The sequence below is a fragment of the Hydractinia symbiolongicarpus genome, chromosome 2 (genome assembly GCF_029227915.1).
Source record: "Hydractinia symbiolongicarpus strain clone_291-10 chromosome 2, HSymV2.1, whole genome shotgun sequence".
In the NCBI taxonomy this organism is placed as follows: Eukaryota; Metazoa; Cnidaria; class Hydrozoa; order Anthoathecata; family Hydractiniidae; genus Hydractinia; species Hydractinia symbiolongicarpus.
Window position 1 is genome coordinate 10,948,812 of NC_079876.1, and position 19,971 is coordinate 10,968,782.

Genomic DNA, 19,971 nt, shown 5'->3' on the forward strand with positions numbered 1-19,971 from the left:
AAAAAAAAATTACAGAAGAAAAGCAACATGGCTGCCATTTTATTTGTACACAATAGTGTGCTGACTCATCTTACCCCAACAGCTGGGGTAAGATGGGTCACTATAGAAATCCAGGAACAAAGGAGAAAATATCGAGTTTTTAAACTTCTATTAAATGTCTGACAAAAGTAAAATTTAGTACCACTACTTAGTAGCAACAAGTTAGCAGGTTAAATGAAAATAAAGTACTAAAATATAGCTATAAGAATCCTAACCGTATATAAATCGTGTATAAAATAATTAAAATAAAAAACAAATAAAATTAGTCACAGAAGTCACAAATAGGTTTATCTGAAGAACAACATACCTTACTTGTATTTGGATTGGAGTCGTACTATTTTTCACTCAGTTTTAAATTCGCGCGACTTAAATTCGCGCATCCTAAAGTGGAGATATTCGCTCAGTTTTAAATTCGCGCACCCCAAAATGTCTACTCTCGTTAAAAACTCTGCATATTGTTCTAAAACGATGGTCGAAATGTCTTTCAATTGAAATTTATTCGTCAAACTAAAGCAAACGTTGCAAATCAAAGGAGATTTTAAAAGCTATTAATTACAGTACAGTTTGGTAGATCTTTTCTTTTTCTTCAAACAGTTCTTTTCAACAGCATAAAAAATAATACAAAAATTATTCGAAAGGGTCCTCTTTGTGAACTTGCTCTCTAAGTGCATCGATGATTCCCGATCTGCGCCAACCGTTTATTATGATTTCTTTTCTTGTCTTGACCCATTTAGCATGTAGAGGCTTGAGAATGCTGATTTTCAAGTCGACAGAAACATTTTCTGGTGCAATTCCATTAGCGATCTGGGCTTGCACTTGTTCAGCATACCACGTCTGTGCTTGGTCACGTAAAAATGATTTACATGATCGATTGACAGTAAGGTCAAGTGGTTGGAAGTAATTTGTCATATTATGAGGAACTGGAACCATCTTTCCATGATGTTTTTCGACTAGATCTTTGACCTTGTCAGTACATTGTGCTTTGAATACATCTGCAATCAATAGCCATTTCTTTGATGAACGAAAACCAAGCTCTTTTTTCTTCTTTTGGACGTAAGGTACGAGAACCTTGTTGATGAGCTCAATTGATTTTTCTTCGTTTGACCAATGATTAATGCTATGTAACGAAGTCTTCCGAAAAATGAAAGGGTTCATGCTCGAAAAAATTACCTTGAGCCAGAGAAAATCCCGCTGGAGATAAAGGTCGAGGAGGAAGACTAAGACGAAGAAGAAGAGGTTTCATTGTAATTTTAATTTTATTTAAAACAGAAAAGAAGTCACTATACCAGCTGAAAACTATCTCAAATTTTTACTTACAAAAACTGTTACTAAATTACATATCAATTTAGGGTTTCTTAAGCGTTTTCCAAGTTTGTGATAGGAAAGCTATTCGCGCGGATTATTTTTCGCTCAGTCTTAATTTCGCGCACCTTAGGTCTGCGCGAATTCTAGTACAGCGCGAATTTTAATACAAGTAAGGTAGTTCATGAAGCCATACTGAACACTTTATACACTGCATCCAGTTTTCTCCTGGCAATGACTCGTGCCACCAATCACCGCAAACTAAACATTCGCAATCTTCTACAACTGGTGGTGTCGTTTTTTTCTTTTTTAATGTTTCTTTTTTCGCCTTTGGTTGTTTCTTCGAATTTGATGGTTCCTTTGTCTCTTTCTCAGATTTCTCCAAAGATAACTTGTATGGTAATCCTGTAATATTTTCTGATTCTTCACTTCGCTTCGTTTTTTTCTGTCTAACAATATCGGGAACTTTAAAATTTCCCTAAAACTCACTGGCGTTGAATGAACAATCATGTCAATGGCATCAACACTGGATCCAGCTTGCGATGAAGATGCAATAGTGATTGGCTCTTCTGTAATGGTGCTAACATCTGGGGTAGCAAGTGGTTCTCTCGGATCTGACAAAAATTCTTTTTCTGGCAAAATTGATGCATCGTAAGGAACAATTCCAGTGCATCAAAAACCAGATATCGCGTTTTCGATTGTGGCTGCCTTAAGATATGCGGGTGATTCTTCGGCCAGGATGTAGTCGCATCCAAGAAGTACAAGCTGTATTAAAAGCAACTTTGAGCGGTTTAAAAAATGTCCGATCAAGAGGTTGCAATTTATGCGAGGTGTGTCGTGGAAGGGAGACAATCTCAATTGAAATCAATCTCAATCTCAATCTCAAATTGTTCAAAGATGGGTGAACGACAATTGTTTGCTACTTAACCTTAAAAAAGGAAAAACTGAATTTGTATTATATGGTTCCCGTCCATCCAAACAACCAAATTGTTTGATCAATATCAATACTGTAGAATTGAACCGACCTGAATCGTACTAATATCTTGGAGTAACATTAGATCAACATTTAAATTTGAATTTTCATTATAAATCGGTTTACAAGAGAATATGCTCACGTGTTACATTGCTCAGTCGAATTCGTTATACTTTACCACCAACGATCTAGAAATCCATGATAAATCCACTGTTTCATTATTGCTACCCTCTATTTTCTGGCTTGAACTTAACCTGGAAAATCAAGTTTCAAGCGCAACAAAATAGAGCAAAAAGGATCATTGGCACAGATTCTGCAATGTCCTGGCCGGAAATTGATCTACAAAGAAATCGAAAAATGGTAACCGATGTATTTAAATCGATTCACAACCTGGAACCAATTCAAAATGTTCAATACGAATTTATAGAACATCGAATCAACACACGTGGTAACAAATCGTTACTCAGAGTACCACGTGTTCGAACCCAAGCTGGTCGCAAAACCACTGCTTATCAAGGAACCTTGCTGTTCAATAAACTTGATTTACCTTTGGGAAACGAAAAGTCATTTATTATTTTTAAAAGAAGCATCAACGTAGTTAATTTGTCTTAGTTATTCAATTTATTTTTACTGTCTGTTTGTTTTTCTAGTTCAAGTGATGTTTATCGTTACTATGTATATTTTGTTTTGATTTTTGGTTTTCTTGCATTGTTTAATTTCTTTCCTCCATAACTTTGTTTGTCTCATGCAATTTGATCCAATTTGAATCACTTTTGTATCCTAATTGCCTTTCATTTTGTTCTAGGATTCTCTCTCTATTGATTTTGATGCCTGTATGTGAGTGTTTTGACTAAGCAGTGTAGAATAATTTTCGTGCTATCCCATTCTTACGTCATCAGTGTACCAGTGTCATCAGTGTACCAGTTTGCTTTTTTCCATCTCACCTATCTAATTAATTTATTTATTTTCGATACCTTATTTATTTATTTGTTTTTGTATAATATGTATAGAAAAAAAAATTTACCTAAATTATTACCTATTTTAAAATTTCATTTATTACTATTCTTTGTTTCAACAGGTCCTACATTGATACCAGGATTGTTATTATTTCTGACGTAGTCAACCTGTAAAATTATAATTGTTAATAATGCCATTATCTCGTGTGAAGTCTATAAGTCCAATATTTTTTGTATGGCTTTTGTGCCTATCTAAAGTTAAGAGGACACGATCATCCTTTGTCGGTTTAGCATGCTCAGCAAAATGGCTAAGGTAGACCATAAACAATTCCGTATTTATCCACCCACTATCAGAAACTTCATTTAGTGTTCCAACTGGAGCACCTTCTGTTAGATCTTGCCTTTTTCTTTTACGTTTGAAAATCATCATTGGTGGAACATAACTGCCCGTAACACTACAACAAACAACAACGGTTACACCTCTTTTGCCACTTGTTGCGGCAGCTACAACACGCTTGCCCTTTGGTGCCAACACCAAATGAAAACATGTTAAACCAGATTCATGAACATTTAATATTCGGTGTGGCGTAATGTTAAATTTCTCTAAGACTGTTTTAAGATTTTTAAAATATCGGTCGATGGAGGTTTTGTTTAGTCCGAACACTTTCTTTAATGAAACAGCCTCTGAGGTTTCGTAATGACAATGTCTGCCAGCGTTTAAGAAAACCTGACACAAAATCACGTCCTGCTTAATTTTATTCCTTTCTTAGTTCATTTATATATATATGAATAATCCATAAAAAGAATTGTCTAGACCAAGTATATATGATTCCAGATCAGTCTCTTGTTCTTCAGTCAGGACAGTACGGATAGGACCCAATTGTTTTTTATGGTTTGAGTAATAGAGAGTCCACTGTATTAAAATATAAAATATAAATATAGATAAAATTTGGTATAAAATAGTAAGGCATAAACTTAGAGAAAGAGATGATGATAAATTGAATCATATTAAAAGTTGTGACTATTTTTCGATTACTGAGATATAGCTGGAGCGCACACAACTCGAGTCAATTTCGAACATTATAATATTACCAGTATTGATCAGTATTGATTTATACAGTAAATCAAAACAACCAATTTCAAAATGAACACCCTCATTTGATGCGAGATTTCTCGAAATTCAAATAGGATATATATCTACTGGTTTCATTATTTTGGGTATGCTATGTAAAGCTACACGATTAATAAAAAGAAAACAAAAGAACGCTGCTACACGCACAAAACAATACATAAACACAAACTTTTGGTCAATATAGCACGCTATTTGTGGTCGCTTTGATTTTGATACCATTCGCCCTCCTTTTAACTTTTCGTTACCACCATGACAGAACGCAGCCCATACCAAATCACACATTTCTACGAATGTGTGAAATTAAAAAGTTTTTTAATTGCTTCAAAGATATAAAGTACTGCAATAATTTCTTTATAACATCCTTCTCAAGGTTTTTTTAATTTTATTTACAATGATGAGATTGGATAACCACTTCTTTGCAATCTCGTTTCTAGTTTTTCTTTTACACAATATCAAAAATTCAAAAAAAGCCCTGGAAACGAGGTATTATCATTAGGACATTTATTATTTTATTTATTTTGTCTTATTTATTACGTCTCCATGAATTTAAAGCTGTTCCTTTTTGGGACGGAACCTTTCTAAGATGTGAAAAAAATAGCTAAATAGAAAGCAACCCGGCACAAGACTAGCTTGGTATCAACATTCTTTTATATTTAGGGGGTGCAGAGCCGGCAATTCATGTTATGAAGGAAATTTTCAAAACTGTTGCAGTCCTACTTATAGAGCGGTTTCAATTCAATGAATCGCTCAGTAGCTTTACACAATATTAGAATAATATGCCCGGTACTATGTGCTTACATTATCAATACGCATCGTAAACCCTCACGACTATTTATATCAGGTTGTGCTAAAATCGAATCCAGAGAGGGAACCACCCAAGGTGATCCCTTGGTCATGCCATGGTACTCTCTATGTACAGCTACTATCATCAATTATATGCAGATCGCTGAACCCGAAATCAAGCAAGTATGGCTCGCTGATAGCGCTGCTGCAGCTGGAAAGACATTGAATTTACATAGCTGGTATGAAAACCTTGTAAAAGAAGGAGAAAAATCAGGATATTATGTTAACGGATCAAAAACATGGTTAATTGTAAAATCGCAGAAACTAGCCCAGTACGTAAAAAGTCTATTTAAGGAGTCCTTAAGTATTACCCTTGATGGAAAGAGACACTTAAGGATACGTACTGTAGTGATAAGGTCGAAAACTGGGCAAAAGAATTAGCTAATTTGTCTAAGATAGCTCAAACTCAACCACGTGCAGCTTATACATCACTCACCAAAGCCTACAAATCGAAGTTTACAATACAGGGTTTCGAAAACTATTTGAAACCAATTGAGAACGTGTTGAACGATCACTTTCCGCCGACAATCTTTGCGCAGGATGAACCGCTACCAGAATACTTTAAAGCATTGCTTTCGTTATCACCAATCGTACATGTCACAACGTAGAAGCTGAACCACACCTTATTCCATTCACAAACGAGCATTTTCGTTTGAAATCAGCAAACAGAAGTGACGAATCTCGACTGGATATAAAGGCGAACAAGAAGCCCTGCGGCGTAAAGATTTCCGCCATTAGCAATAATCTGAAAAAGTACGGAACTTTAAAGAGGACTGAGAAGTATGGGGGAACAAAATCATTGAATATTCTAAAATTTTAAATTTAAATTTTTGATTATTATTGTAACTGTAAATCATAGCTGACTTAACTTACATAAACTTCATTTCTTTATAAAAACAATTTAAAAAAAAATAATAAACCTGAAAATTGATGAACAATAAAAACAAAATAAGACCAATGGCAAGGCTGAAAATTTATCTATTTTCTCTTTTTTTCTGAAAAACAACTTGGAAAATATCTTTAAAGGTGGCAGGATTTTTTTTTTTACATAATCAGTTACGAAAGGTTATTTTCATAAGGCTACATATTCTTTTTTCTTTTGCAACACACTTGTCACGATTTTATAGCTATAATACTTTATCTTTCACCAAAAATATTCAGTCTCAACAATTCCTCTTTAAATTAAAAATCGTGAATAATTAATTAGTTCTGCTGAATATAGCTTTAGTCCACGTGCTTGCAAAATTGTACAGAAGGAAATGACGTAATTATTAAAGGGAAACGTTAATAACATCAAAGATGGCGCATTATAAGACGATCTTCATTATGCTACACTGCACAAGCGTTATCTTTCGATAGCATATAAAATTTAAAATAAAGTATTGTTCATTGGATAATAAAACAAGTTGTTGCACTGTTAGGATTCTTATTGGCTTAAAAGTCATTTTAGCCTCGCTAAAAGTCCAGCCTAGCCGCGCTGTCTCTATCTATCTCTCTATCTCCTCAGCCGATTTTAAAGATTCCGCCTTCGCTGGCGGATATCAAAAGATATAGGAAGTCGACCGGCTTTAACAATTCCCGCCACACTCATAAGCTCTTGTGAGGTTTCCGTTTTTCCTAGGTCCGTCTGTTGGAGATACAGAAGTGGGTACGCAGGTTCCTCGTGCTTGCTTTTGTTGCTTTTAATACGGTCGTTCAAACCGCGATTTTAAGGAAAAAAAGTGTGCGCATGTTCCAAAATTTTTTTTTAAAAAAAGCACCTGCGGCATAACATTATGACGTCATCGATATTGACCTCACTCCCTATTATCTTGTTTTAGTGTCCCAATAAAAGAAAGTTTAACATTTTTTTATTTTAAAACTAAAGAAGGATGACCATAGACTACTATCTCGCCTTTGGTTTCTACCCGGGGCAGCCTAAACAGACGGCAAGGTGCACAAAACCCCGGATGGCTAGCTCACAATTTACCAGTACAGGAACATTCTGACGCAAAGTTTTGCCTAAAGCGTTCTATCGTATAAGTTAGTAGCTGCCACTTTTTTTACTACTAAAATTTTGAGCTTTTCTACACCATACATTTCACTTTCGTTTTCACAAAAAAAAAATGGTTGACAACTATTAGAAATGTAAAATGGACGCTAATAAACAAAGAACAACGATATTATACTTCAAAATTAAATTTTAAAAGGAAAATAATAATTCATCTGATCTGTAACCTTAGCTACCTCTAACGTTGGTCTTGATTAGTTTTCTAGAAGCCTGCTAAAACTAAACGTAAATCTGAGAAAGCTAGCTTCACTCAGACTCAGTGGACCCCAATGGAAATAATCCACTCACAATTGGTTTTTGTGATTTTCTGGGCTAGAAATACTTTAAATATTTATCATTATTGTTGTTGTTGTTGTTAGACTAGCAACTGATTGCAAATGAAAAAAAATTGTACAGTTATATATATGTTAAACGAAAAAGATAACAATTTACACATTTTTAGACATTTCAGACTAGACCAATCCCTAATCGTGAGATTTTTTACCATGAAAGTCAATCTGAATTATATAAAAATACTTTACAAATTAGGCTATTACAAGTATTTTTTATTTCAATTCATAATCTGTATTTAATGAATATATTCTTATTTCAAACGCATCCAACGAAAAGTGGTAATCGAGCAAATCAGCAAGCTCTTCTGTTTCATCATTGTTCCATCTTTTTTTTTAACCGCTTCTGTCAACAAATCTTCACATGCAAATCACGTTTGAATGACGCTTGAAATTGTGAATTGTTGGGTCAAAATTAGTTCAATGAAATCGTGCCAACATGTTTTGTATCATAGAACAATTTGGGACTGGTTCCCTAAAATGTGAAAAAACAGAAAGTACAATAAAAGCTACCAGAATCACCCAGAACCACGAAGACGCATGTGTGTCCAATGTGTGGCAATCGATTTCAATCTTTTATAATTCAATAATTTAACGGACCAGCCATCAACGTTCAATGGACCCAGGGCACAAACCTCGTACAGCCAACTTCCCGAAAAACGAAAAGTTTCTTTTTCAAGTCTCAATTATAAAATGTAATTTTTTGTACGAAAAAGTTTCATAATTCCCAACTTCTTACTAAATATAAGGTCTTCTACCTAACAGGAGTCTTTTCCTTTAAAGTCTATGGAATACACGTTCGATATCGGTTTAAGAGACAAAAAATTTAAAGAACGCCTACTCTGCGAAAACGACATCACATTTGAAAAAGTACTATCCAACTGCAGAGCTAGTGCGGTATCAAAGTTGCAAACTAAGTCTATTCTCACAACAAGCCTGACTCAACTCAATCGTCATCAACTGCTAATTCTGATATCAATCAGATGATCCATCGTCAAAAAAGCAAAGAAGTCATGAAATGCAAATTCTGTGCCCAGCGAACGGCAAAATATGCAATACAATGATTACGTATAAAATAGACACTGGTGCTTGTGTAAACGTTCTATCGATCTCTGTCTTTCAACGTCTCAGCAAAAAAGAAATGAGTGTGACATCCTACTCATATATTTTATATACCACACAAAAACCTGCTTGAAAAGTTTCACTCTGAAATTATTCTTGAATTAATGTTGCATAGTCCATTTTTATCTTTAATATATTATAAAAAAATATTTACACCTGTGAAAAACATGTCAATTTCCTATGTGCTCATGCAAGTTTTTGAAATTTGATATTTTAAGAACTGCCCTAGATTTTTAAATGCTTTTCGTTAAAGTTATGTGCAGGACTTTTGGGGTATGAGAGGCTTTATGTCGTACAGTTTTCCACTATGATGAAAGGCTCGTTGATAGACAAAGTAAAGTTGACATAAATTCTGTGTGCAAACAGTGGTGTTACCTGCACTTTTTACGGTATATGCAGCTTATTAGCACTCACATCACATTATTCTCTGGTTTCTGAAAGCTATGGCATGTCCACTTCTTAAGCTTGCTAAATTTAGTAATGTTTCAGAATTTGGGTATCAAAATATAATCTTACCGAAGCAGTCGACGACAATTTCTGCACACCAACAACAGAAGTACGATGGGTGTCTTATATATATATATATATATTTATGTATTTATATCGTATTCACAGTATCAAATATATAGCTAGTTACCAATAAATCAATTCAATCAGCAAACTGCTTTTCACCAACATGAAACTTTCTGGCTACCTAAATAAATTCCCTGGGTGGGAGGGAATTACCCTTTGTATATATATTTCTATTAGTTTAAAACGCAATATAGCCTCCTTCTCAGAACTAAATGTGTCAAAACGAGAATTTAGGCTTTAGCCTGGATAAGTTTTAGGCGTCCAGGCTCTGGGCTGTCTCTATCTATCTATCTCTCTATCTTCCCAGGCGATTTTAAAGATTCCGCCCTCGCCGGCGGAAATCAATGATTTTTAGCGACATGGACAAACGGCATTTTTCGTAACACGCACATAAACTCCAAAAAATCAATCCACAACGAAAACCTTTCATGATCAAGAAAGCGAGAAGAAGAGATCATATAATGAAAGGATAATAAATGTTGAACATGGTACCTTCATACCGCTTGTGATGGGTACAAATAGAGGTATGGGAAATGAATGTCACGTTTTTTTTTCAAGAACTTGCAAAAAAAATCTCCATAACAAAACGAAGACTACCCAACAGTGATTACATGTCTCCGAACAAGACTTTCCTTCGAAATATTGAAGTCAACAATTTTATGCGTAAGAGGTTCAAGAATGCCATAAAAATACCAAAAAAAACAGACGTTGGTGTAGATATCATGTTAAATTCTTTTGAAGCAACTTGTTTTGGGATTTGAGATAATTTTGACACAAGTGATAGTGGTAGTCTCTCTCCTATACTCATCGTCTTGGCTTATTCGATTTTCGTTTTTAACTTGTCTATACTTTGCTTCTGTTTTCTTTTTTGTTTGTTTGTTTTTGTTTTTAACTTTGAGTTCTTGAAGTTTTCAAGTGTTTTTAAGAATTTTTAAGTATATTTTTTTCTTTTTAAGTATATTATTTTCTTTTTTTCTTTTTAAGTATATTTTAAATAGCTATATTTTAATATTTTCACGATTTTATTTTATATTCTATATTTTTATGCTACTTGTATTATTTTGTTTTATAAATATATAAAAATCAATTGATAATTTTCAGACTATTGTAATCTTTTATATTTATACCTGTATCCACTACTCCGTGCTAAGAATGCATAAAATAGTGAAGCTCCGGTTATACGACGGACGAACAACGAGTAGTAGAATTAGAATCGTTAGACTTGAGCAGTTGCGACATTTAACAAGTAGATTCAAATGTCACATGTAACACACCTTAATTAAGCGAGCAATGAAAAATATGAAAATAAATGTTGCTGAATTTATTGATTGGACTTTTTGTAAATTAAGCGCCAGTCTTGCAACATTTGCTTTGTTTTATACACATTTTGTATTTGAGAAATAAGTTATTGAACAGAAAGATTTCACAAGCATACGCGGCACAGTTTTATAAATTTTATATCACTGAAATATTAAAATTAAAGATTGTCACAGTTGTTGTTGTTTGTTTGTTATTCCAAAGTTCAACAGCTTCTAGAATTTTCCCTGAACGAAAAACTTTACAGCAGATTTTCTGATACTTTATGAAATAACACCCAGTGTTATACCCTTAAAAATATTTTTAGCAAGTCAATCTAAAATTTGGTTTCTTAAATTTCTCAATATTTTGTGAGTTAGCAGTTAAGATGATCTCAGTTGTACTAAAATTCTAAAAAATAAAATGGCAGACAACAATAAAATCATCCACTTTTGAATATAAAAAATTAACTTTTAACACTTAGCTCTGTTACAAAAATTATATTCATGAAGAGAAGAAAAGTTTATAAACATGATAATCTAAAATCTATTAACAAAACTATTACTAACACATATTCTTCAACTCTCTTTGCTTACAAATTCATAGTCCGAGTCGGAAATCCCGATATCTTCGGACACCAATTTAGTACCCATAATGTCAGTTGATTCCTGTCTTGGGGCGCTACTTGCACCATCTGCGTATTCCCTATCAGATCCACTGTTCTGGTCTGGGTTTTCATCATGTTCACATGGCACAGACGATAAGCGTTCCATCGATGGCGAAATAGAGGAAACATTGGAGCCTTGCATCGATGGCAAAATAGAGGAAACATTGGAGCATCCGGGAAAATCTACGTCTTCGTTGATGGGTGCCGCAACGTCATTAACTGTGATGGGCGCAGCAACGCCCTCCGCTGTCTCGTTTAAATTCAGACTTTCCAGGCATTCTATCATTTCGCTGGATTCATCAACGCTTTCATTTGTACTGCTTATGGGCGTGTTTTTTACAGATTTTCGCTTTCTCGTTCCGCCTCCAACTCGATCTCTGGGTGGACTTGCTTCGTTGTTATAAGGGCGTTGTCTTACATTTTGTACGCCCCTGTCATATTCGATTTGACCGATCCTTAATTGGTTTTGTTCCAACATATTCTGCTGCAAAGCCAATCGCTCTTCATTTAATTTCCTCACTTGTCCTTCAAGCTGCAATATGCGCTCTCCTTCGTTTCCACGTACGTTTTGTCGAAACCCGACTCTTAAAAGTGGTGAAGAGATCTCAAACCCGGTCATTGCCATGACAACGAACACAACAATGAGAACGATGACAACGAAGAGCACAGGCTGCCACTGCACAGGTACTTCTTTCATTAACAAGCGAAAACTTACACCGAGAGCGCTGCCAAATTGTTTCATCGGTTCGAAAATAAATCGTGAAGCACAAACAGCTGTCGCCTGCGAACGAAATACAAGTATACTTATTTCGTGTATAAACAGGGAGGGAGAAAGTTACATACCAGGTGCGGATCCAGGGTTAGTCAGATAAGTCGCGTGACTAAGTGTAAATTTGACGAAAAATGTTAGCCAAGCGAAGATGTCGACGATCCAGGCGTTGCAAACGGAGGGCGTTAAAAATTGTAATTTTTTACGGCGAAAAGCCATGGTTCACAGCCCTCTCCAATTCGCCTATAGCGATGTTGACGTCAAAGTTGTGACGTCGCTACCATATAGACTGAGAGGGTTTCAAATTATAGCTTACAGATTTTGACTGATTCATTTTGACTAATCAGTCACTCAGTCAGTCAAAAATCAAATAGCTATGGCCCGCAACCCTCCCCATCTCACCTAAGGGGCCTGTGACGTCAAAATCGTGACGTAATTTTCACACTCTATGCGTAGTCCAACAATATGTGGCCCGCAGCCGCCAAAGGAAATTTAGGTTCCGTACTGCGTGGTTACTGATAACCTGTTAGGCTATAGTTTTAACTCCCATCCGTCAGGATTAGTCAAAGACTCACGCCTTTTGACTTGGATTCTTTCCGTACTGTTATTGATTATGGCCGCAGCAGATATGTTGGCGCGGGTGCTTACTGATTTAAAGTGTGATAATTTTGAATCTGTTCGTAAAATGCAAAAAGAACTTTTAGAAAGTGTTTATTCTCGAGCATTTTTGTTGTCTGGGGATATTTATCCCTTGGTTGGTAAAAGTCTTCATCGGAATTTAGGTCCAGATATATACCTTCCATCTGAGGCGAGGTGTGAAGATAAAGGAATTATTGCTTTAAGGTGAGAAGTATGTTTTTTACTCTCCAACAGACCTTGCATTTATTTAAAGGTTTTCAGTATATCTGCTACGAAAAGCTAGTTGGGGAGAGCTTTATACAACAGACTATTAAAACCAAATACAAAAAAATTTATTTAGCTAATAGCTAGGGCTAATACACCTTTACGATAATTCGGAAAAAATAACACTCCATCGTAGCTTATTTTGCAATCAGAGGAGGTAAACATTACACTTTTATAAGAGTTTATTAAGGAGAAAACACGTTTTTTCGTGATAACTTTTCTTGCCACGTTTTGTTTTTAATGAAAAGTACACATAAGTTGTATCTTATTATTATTAACGTTTCCTGAAAATTTTAAAGAAATTGATACGACGGAAGTTAAAAAGCTGGAGGAAACACGCTTTCGTCTCTAACAAACTCTTATAAAAAAACGTTTTTTACCTCCATTTCCGATATTGTAAAACGATGGAGAGCTGTAGGAATTCATGTACAATTGAATTATCGTGAAGGTGTATTGTTTTTGTAATATGAGCTTTGAACAGAATTTTCAGCATTGCGGAGGAATTCTTTCTCAATTAATATTTGTGTTGTTATTAAAAGCAAGAACTTGACATCTGGATAAGTAGGGTTGGTGATGAAAATAAACAACTCTTCGATTGACTATTAAGAAACAAAGTTTGTTGAGTAAAAGGTCATGGTAAAATATATTATTTTTAGATCCAATCCATCAGGAGACTGTCTATACAGCTCAGCATCGTTGGTATAGGTATAGGTGATAATTCTCTTGTTGATGTTTTGAGAATCTTGACATCCATAGAACTTTTCTTGCATCCTTCCTTTTATTCCAATCATACTTGTTTTCAATTTGCTTTTAAAAACCAAAAGGCAAATATTTTTATATCTGAGAAAAGTTTATTCAGATTTTCCCTTTCCCATATTGTTTGTGATATGACTCTTTCTCCTGAGGAGGCAGTTAAAGCAGAAGCAATCAACAACTGTAGCCCCAAGACATGGTTTCCTTTTCTATCAATACTTGCCTTGTCAACAGTAATAAAGAGAAAAATTAACACATTTTACCCACAATTCGGTTTGTTACAGTTTGTTACAACTTTCTTTACACAGTGTATATCGCCACACCCATCTATTTTACCTGATGAAGATCAGTTAAAAATTTTATTTTGTTATGAAGATATTGTTGTAGGTGTAGTCTGGTGTAGACTTCAAGCCAAATCATTACGTTACCCTTTTTCCAGGTTGCAACTTTCTTAACTGAAAGTTGCATTTTCCTATTTCAGCATGCAAAAAGCAGTAAAAAGCCCTTCTTAATTCTTCTTTTAAAGTTCAAACGAAACTTGAGTTTAGCCCTATAAATAAACAAATATATCTGAACAAATACATGGGTTGAGGTGTGTTTGTATCATATCACATGTATATTTCATTTTCATTATCCTGATCTTTCCATATTCTTATTGTTTTTGTTATTATTGTGTTTTATTTTGCTGTCCATGGCTGGTGTGATCATTTGATTCACCTAGTCATGCTGATGAAGCCTGATATTGGCAGAAACAGCAGGAGTTTATAAATAATGAAATATATTCACAATTGTCTCACTTTATTGTAGTTAATCCCTGTTAATTTTAGTGGTTTTATCTATTTAAAATAAGACGTGTAAGACGGAGATTTGATTCTTATAAAAGATGTTCTTAGGAGATTTTGTTATAGCTTAGCGCTTCTTTTGGTCAATTTTATTAATAACTAGATAAATCGGAAGACAATTTTTCGGCGATTTTTGTACCCGCAAAGCTTAAAATTTAGCCCCCAGCTGCTAAATTCAAGACTCAGTCTTGACTAAGTCTTGAAAAAGTCTGGATCCGCCCCTGCATACTCCACTGCTAATTATTTTGGATTAAGAGGAAAACATTACCTGTAAGGGAGAGACCTCCCAAACTGGATCCACCAGAATGTTTTGATGATACTTCGCGCAAGCGTCATCAGATGTTGTGAATGTATCTTTAAACCACAGCGTCACTGATTTCCACGGGGTCAAATTATTTGGAAAGCAATCTTCAGGTACATCTTTCATGGCCTCTGATGTTTTCTTTGCTAGCTCAACTTTGTACATACTAAAAATAAGACAAGCTAACTAAAATTAAATAAAAATTCTCAATCCCTTCAACGTTTTATCATTCGTTTCAATTAAATCGTAGCCACTACAAATAGTGGGGATACTTTTTCCTGATCGTATATCGTAGTGGAAATCTCCCCTAACAAGCCGTCATTCCACCTGTAACATGGACACTAAGGGGTGAGTTAAGCTGGCAGCAATACCTCTATGTGACGTGAGATTTCCAACCATCAAAGATAGAATTCGAAACAGGAACCCATACCTTCTAAGCATGATATTCTACCACTAAGCCACTGCTACCTTTTGTGAAGCGACACCGAAACAAATACTACATCAACAACACTTCAATCATTTTTTGTTGATTCTACTCACACTAACCCTAGTTAGCATTGTGGCTTCGCATTATCACAAGGGTCAGTGTGGAAAAGGGAGGTGGTAAAACGAGTTTTGGACAAATATTGCAAGACCCTAAACAAAACGGAAGGCGTGACTTAGAGATGGCGTTGTAAAGCATACACAAATGCAAAACGAGAAGCGCTTTTAACACTGCGTACACATCGTCGAAAACATCACTGCCATTATTGATAGTCACGTAACGTAAAAACAAAGTACCAAAAGTCTTACCGGTGCCATTCCCAGGGTATACTGCACATAAAACAAAGCAGGAATGTGATCATTACTGTTCTCTTCCAACTCTGAGTCAACTGCACCTGTCTTGTCACAAATAATAACAAAAACATGAGCAGATTAATACCGACAGCTCCGATTATAACGCGAGGTGTAATGATTTCTGACGCCTGTTTCCAAGGCGACGTCGATAAAGGCTGAATGTAACAGAAGACGATATAAAAATCTAATATATGGTAAGTATGTTTTGATTAGAAAACTTGAAATAAAACGACCGCAGCAAAGATAATAACCACGACAAAGACAATAAACACGGCAATAATAACGGCAACTACCACGACAATAACAACGACAACAATAACGACGAAGACGATAATTACGACACCCTACCACAACAATAGCTGGGACGATGACGATAACTTACTTGAAAAGCATCTTGCAAAATATCTAGGATTTTCTTAGCTTCACTGAGATCAGTTTTCCCTAGCAACCACAATGCAAGATTCCGATTCTCTTCACTAAGACTGAAGTAAGCTGCATAAACATCGCCCTGGTCACCTTGCACTTCTGCTAATTTGACGAATGTGTTAACGAGATGTTTAAAGTATGTGAGGTCATTCACTACAGGTGAACGTTCTTCGAACTTGCAGTTCAGTAATTCATTCTTCACTTGTTGTAGCGATTCGCGACACGTGCTAGCCTCATCTTGAAAATCAGCCAGCTTTTTAACCTAAAGTAAAAAAATAACAAAAATATAATAAAAAATGATAAAATCAAATCAATAAAAACAAATAAATATACAAAAAGATACCAAGACAGAACATAAGCGTAAATGTCAGATATTTTATTCGTGGGTTAAATGTTACTTTTTTTCATAATTTTTTTTTTTAAGATCATACCATTTGTACTGTTCATAATTTTAGAGACACAAGATCGCAAGAAAGCATTGTGCAATGAGACGTAACTTGCAGATTTACTATTAAAAAACCCTTGTGGTTCGTATAATGTAATGCAGCATTCCTCGAGGCCAATTTAAGTTCTTCAGTCCAGTAAATTTTGCTTTGATTTTGGCGCTAATTCGCAACCACTGGGTGTACTGCACTTTTCACACTTATTCATCCAGAAAAATACTCTGCTACTTTGAAATTTATACTTTTTAAATTTATATCAAATGCAATTTTAGGTTTTAAATAAAAGCTCATTACATTTTAAAAAAATATAAATTAAAAACCAACGCCCCTTTCGAAAATAAAAAAAGATTAAAATTAACCGCCACAGGCGTTCCACAAAAGCGCCCTTACGTTATATCTTAACATACCTACCAACTCGTCACTATCCGAAGTCACTCTTTCTTGTTTCTTCGCTGGTCTGCTTGTTGTCAAATCGTACGGGTCCACCCATCCGCTCTCATCGTAGGTGTTATAAACGCCTCCATTCTCATCAACAGTATCACTTGATACAACCACAGTGAGGGAGAGTAAAAAAACAACATCGTGGAGAATATTTATATTTTTTATTGTATACATTCTAAAAATAGAAAATAAATTTTTAGATGGTGATTTGTTTTAGAATAGTTAAAGGGGAGGGGGATGAAAGTAGAACATCACCCAGTCTCAGATCATTCACTGTTGCAAATCTATATTATAATACCCGTATACGTCTGTACGTCTGTCTGTCTGTCACGCAAAAAGATAGCTTAGCTAGTAGCGAGACGCGCCCAATGCGGTATAAAATGACGGGCGAACCCGTGGATTTTTCCACGGCTAACGACTAGTATGATTAAAGAATGGTAAACCGAGCTGGCACACAAAACTTGAACGTAGTTGTTTCATATTTTCAAAATTAAATAAAACTAGAGTCTAATAATTCGATTGTGTAGGTTTTATACATCCATGCAAATCAGGATTTTTATGAAAAAAATAGAGAAAAACAACAACATTTTCTCTAATCATATGACAATAAATAAAATGAATCAGAAAAATTATATTATCCCGGACAGCAACTTTTAGCGAAAGTTTAATGGCGATATTAACTTTCTGGTTTTCCGCGCATTTGAATTTAATCATTTAAAATCTGTGAAAATAGTGTTGACGTTTTCAATATTATAAGCAGGAGAAAGAAGCACGAACATTCAAAGGTATAACAAAAATTCAGGATGGATAAAAATTTTGATATTTGCAAGAAATAAATTGTTAGAAAAAAAATCACAAACTTCATGTATTTTCGATTAACTTTGTTTCTACAGAGATATTTCCGAAATGATGATTTCGTGTTGAGAAATAAATTGTTTGGAATATATCTAACTTGTCTTCTCTTTTTTAGCAACTACCCATGTCTGCCGTCTCTTTTCATAGCAACCATCGGTGGCTGCCGTTTTTTTCATAGCAACCAACCGTGCCAGCCGTCTTTTTCAAAGCAACCAACGGTGGCTGCCGTCTTTTTTTCATAGCAACCACCCAATGACTGTCACCCACGCTTCTGCACGCACCATAATTTATCCCATCACGAAACGAATTCAACGTGTCTGATGTTTTTGATATTTTTTTTCTCGTTTTGTGATCACCTTTTTTTTTCTTTTACATCCAATCCTTTCAAATACTTTTTCGGGATTTTATAAGTTTCTAAAGAATAAAAATAAAAAAATTCTGCTATAATCGCTCAATGACTATTTAAAAGATCTAAAACAGTCATAATCCAATGTGGACTACCAAATCGACAGAAATCAATCAAGTTGTACCATTCTAACTTTCAACCAATCAGTTTGTACCATTCTAACTTTCAACCAATCAGTTTGCACTATTTTATTATTTAACCAATCAGTTTGCACCATTTTAATTTAATAAAATTTTATTATTTAATCAATCTGTTGTAAGTTTTAAGTAACGGTAAAAACTTGTCATAATGACGCAAGTTAATTTCAGAACATAATCTCTGACATCAAAAATGTCAAAATATTACTTATCAATATATACTAATGTGAACTACCAAGTAAAATTTACAAAAAACACCAAATCAAATTTCTATGGACAAAAGCTTTTACCTAGCAAATTCTTAATATGTTTAGTTTGAATGCCTTGCACCAAAACAAAATGGGTGTTGCTATTTTTGCCAGGCGATAAATTCACTACAAAATAAAAAATAAACAATTTCATTAAAAAAAGATAAGGTCAGTGAACTTATTCATTCCAGTCTTTGTAGTCTTGATGCGACAGTAGTTTTAATGACCAAGGAACTCACAAGTTGACCACTTCACTTTTTTTTATTTCAATAGTTGCTAAAAATATTACTTCATACCAACTTTTCCTACCTGTTTCGCAAACTCACGCAGTCGATGATATATCGCTACTGGGATAGCAGCACGCTATTGGTAGGTTTAAGGACAAGGATAAATGAAAAGCAAATTACGTCATTGACTTACCTGAAGTACTAGAAGCAGCGGCTTGCTGCAAGTCTTGTGCAAAAGCTTTGACATCGACACCAAATGATTCCAGGTTCTTCACGATAGTTACCTGAGAAAAATATACACTTTAGTTGCCATCACATGTCTTGTTGTGTTGCGAAGCAGAGACTACCAGAATTATTGTGAAGGAGTGATATTACAGTCTCTGTGAAGGACAGATTTTACAGTTTCTGCGGAGGAGATCTCGCCATAGTTGAAAAGAAAAAATAAATCCGTTGCCTTTAAACTTAAGCAAGTACGGAAAAGAAACCTTTTAAGCAGTCTCTGTAGAGGAGCATAAGAAACTCATTGTGAAAAACAGATGCATCCTCAATGGAGGAGAGACTTCAGGCATTCTCAATGGAGGAGAGATTTCATGCATTCTCTATGGAGGGAAGATTTCATGCATTCCCTATGGAGGAGAGATTTCATGCAATTTCTGTTGAAACATTTTCCATATTCTTTCCAGAGAAGTTTTAATCTGAATAATTTACACAAGCCGTGTGCAGGTAAACGAGTCTTTCATCTTACACTGCAATAATGGAAACAACTGACGAAGTATTCTTGCATGAAAAATAAGATAAAAGCAAGGGGAAAAGACAATTACGAAAAGATTGCGCATCATAGCAAAAGACAATAGCCACTTCTGGATAAGTTTACCTACACAAAAGCAAAAAGAAGTAAAAAACAGGGAGTAAAATAAAAATGTAAATAAACACGCTATTGTAACCTTTTTATTTCCCATCCTCTGTTCAACTGAAACTTCAATCATTTCCATCTTTCCTTTTCTAAACAAAATCATCATAACGTTATTGTTTTAAGGCTATATATACACTGTATAATTGTAAAGATAATTACGGCTGGATATACACTGCATAATTGCATTA

At 34.9% G+C, this 19,971-nt stretch overlaps 2 protein-coding genes and 1 long non-coding RNA gene across 4 annotated transcripts in view; all 3 read right to left on the reverse strand.

Moving 5' to 3' along the window:
* Nucleotides 1-7,264: 7,264 nt before the first annotated feature.
* On the reverse strand, nucleotides 7,265-9,659 carry LOC130629376 (uncharacterized). The gene is made up of 2 exons (XR_008981950.1): nucleotides 9,263-9,659; nucleotides 7,265-8,099 (listed from the first exon to the last, which is right to left on the reverse strand). It is a non-coding gene; the product is annotated as an uncharacterized LOC130629376 (long non-coding RNA).
* A 1,406-nt stretch (nucleotides 9,660-11,065) lies between these two features.
* On the reverse strand, nucleotides 11,066-17,198 carry LOC130629377 (chloride channel CLIC-like protein 1). The gene is made up of 5 exons (XM_057442533.1): nucleotides 16,968-17,198; nucleotides 16,070-16,375; nucleotides 15,643-15,842; nucleotides 14,818-15,016; nucleotides 11,066-12,063 (listed from the first exon to the last, which is right to left on the reverse strand). The coding sequence occupies exons 1-5, from the start codon at nucleotides 17,169-17,171 to the stop codon at nucleotides 11,194-11,196; spliced, it is 1,779 nt and encodes a 592-aa protein (XP_057298516.1). The 5' UTR covers nucleotides 17,172-17,198; the 3' UTR covers nucleotides 11,066-11,193.
* A 651-nt stretch (nucleotides 17,199-17,849) lies between these two features.
* The window catches only part of LOC130629378 (eukaryotic translation initiation factor 2D-like), a 42,410-nt gene continuing 40,288 nt past the window's right edge, over nucleotides 17,850-19,971 (reverse strand). For both annotated transcript variants that reach the window (XM_057442537.1, XM_057442536.1), the window contains exons 14-17: nucleotides 19,815-19,872; nucleotides 19,064-19,154; nucleotides 18,686-18,769; nucleotides 17,850-18,266 (exon numbers count right to left, since the gene is read on the reverse strand). In XM_057442537.1, the coding sequence (XP_057298520.1) occupies nucleotides 18,205-18,266; nucleotides 18,686-18,769; nucleotides 19,064-19,154; nucleotides 19,815-19,872 (295 nt within the window). In that variant the 3' untranslated portion in view covers nucleotides 17,850-18,204. The remainder of the gene's footprint in view (nucleotides 18,267-18,685; nucleotides 18,770-19,063; nucleotides 19,155-19,814; nucleotides 19,873-19,971) is intronic.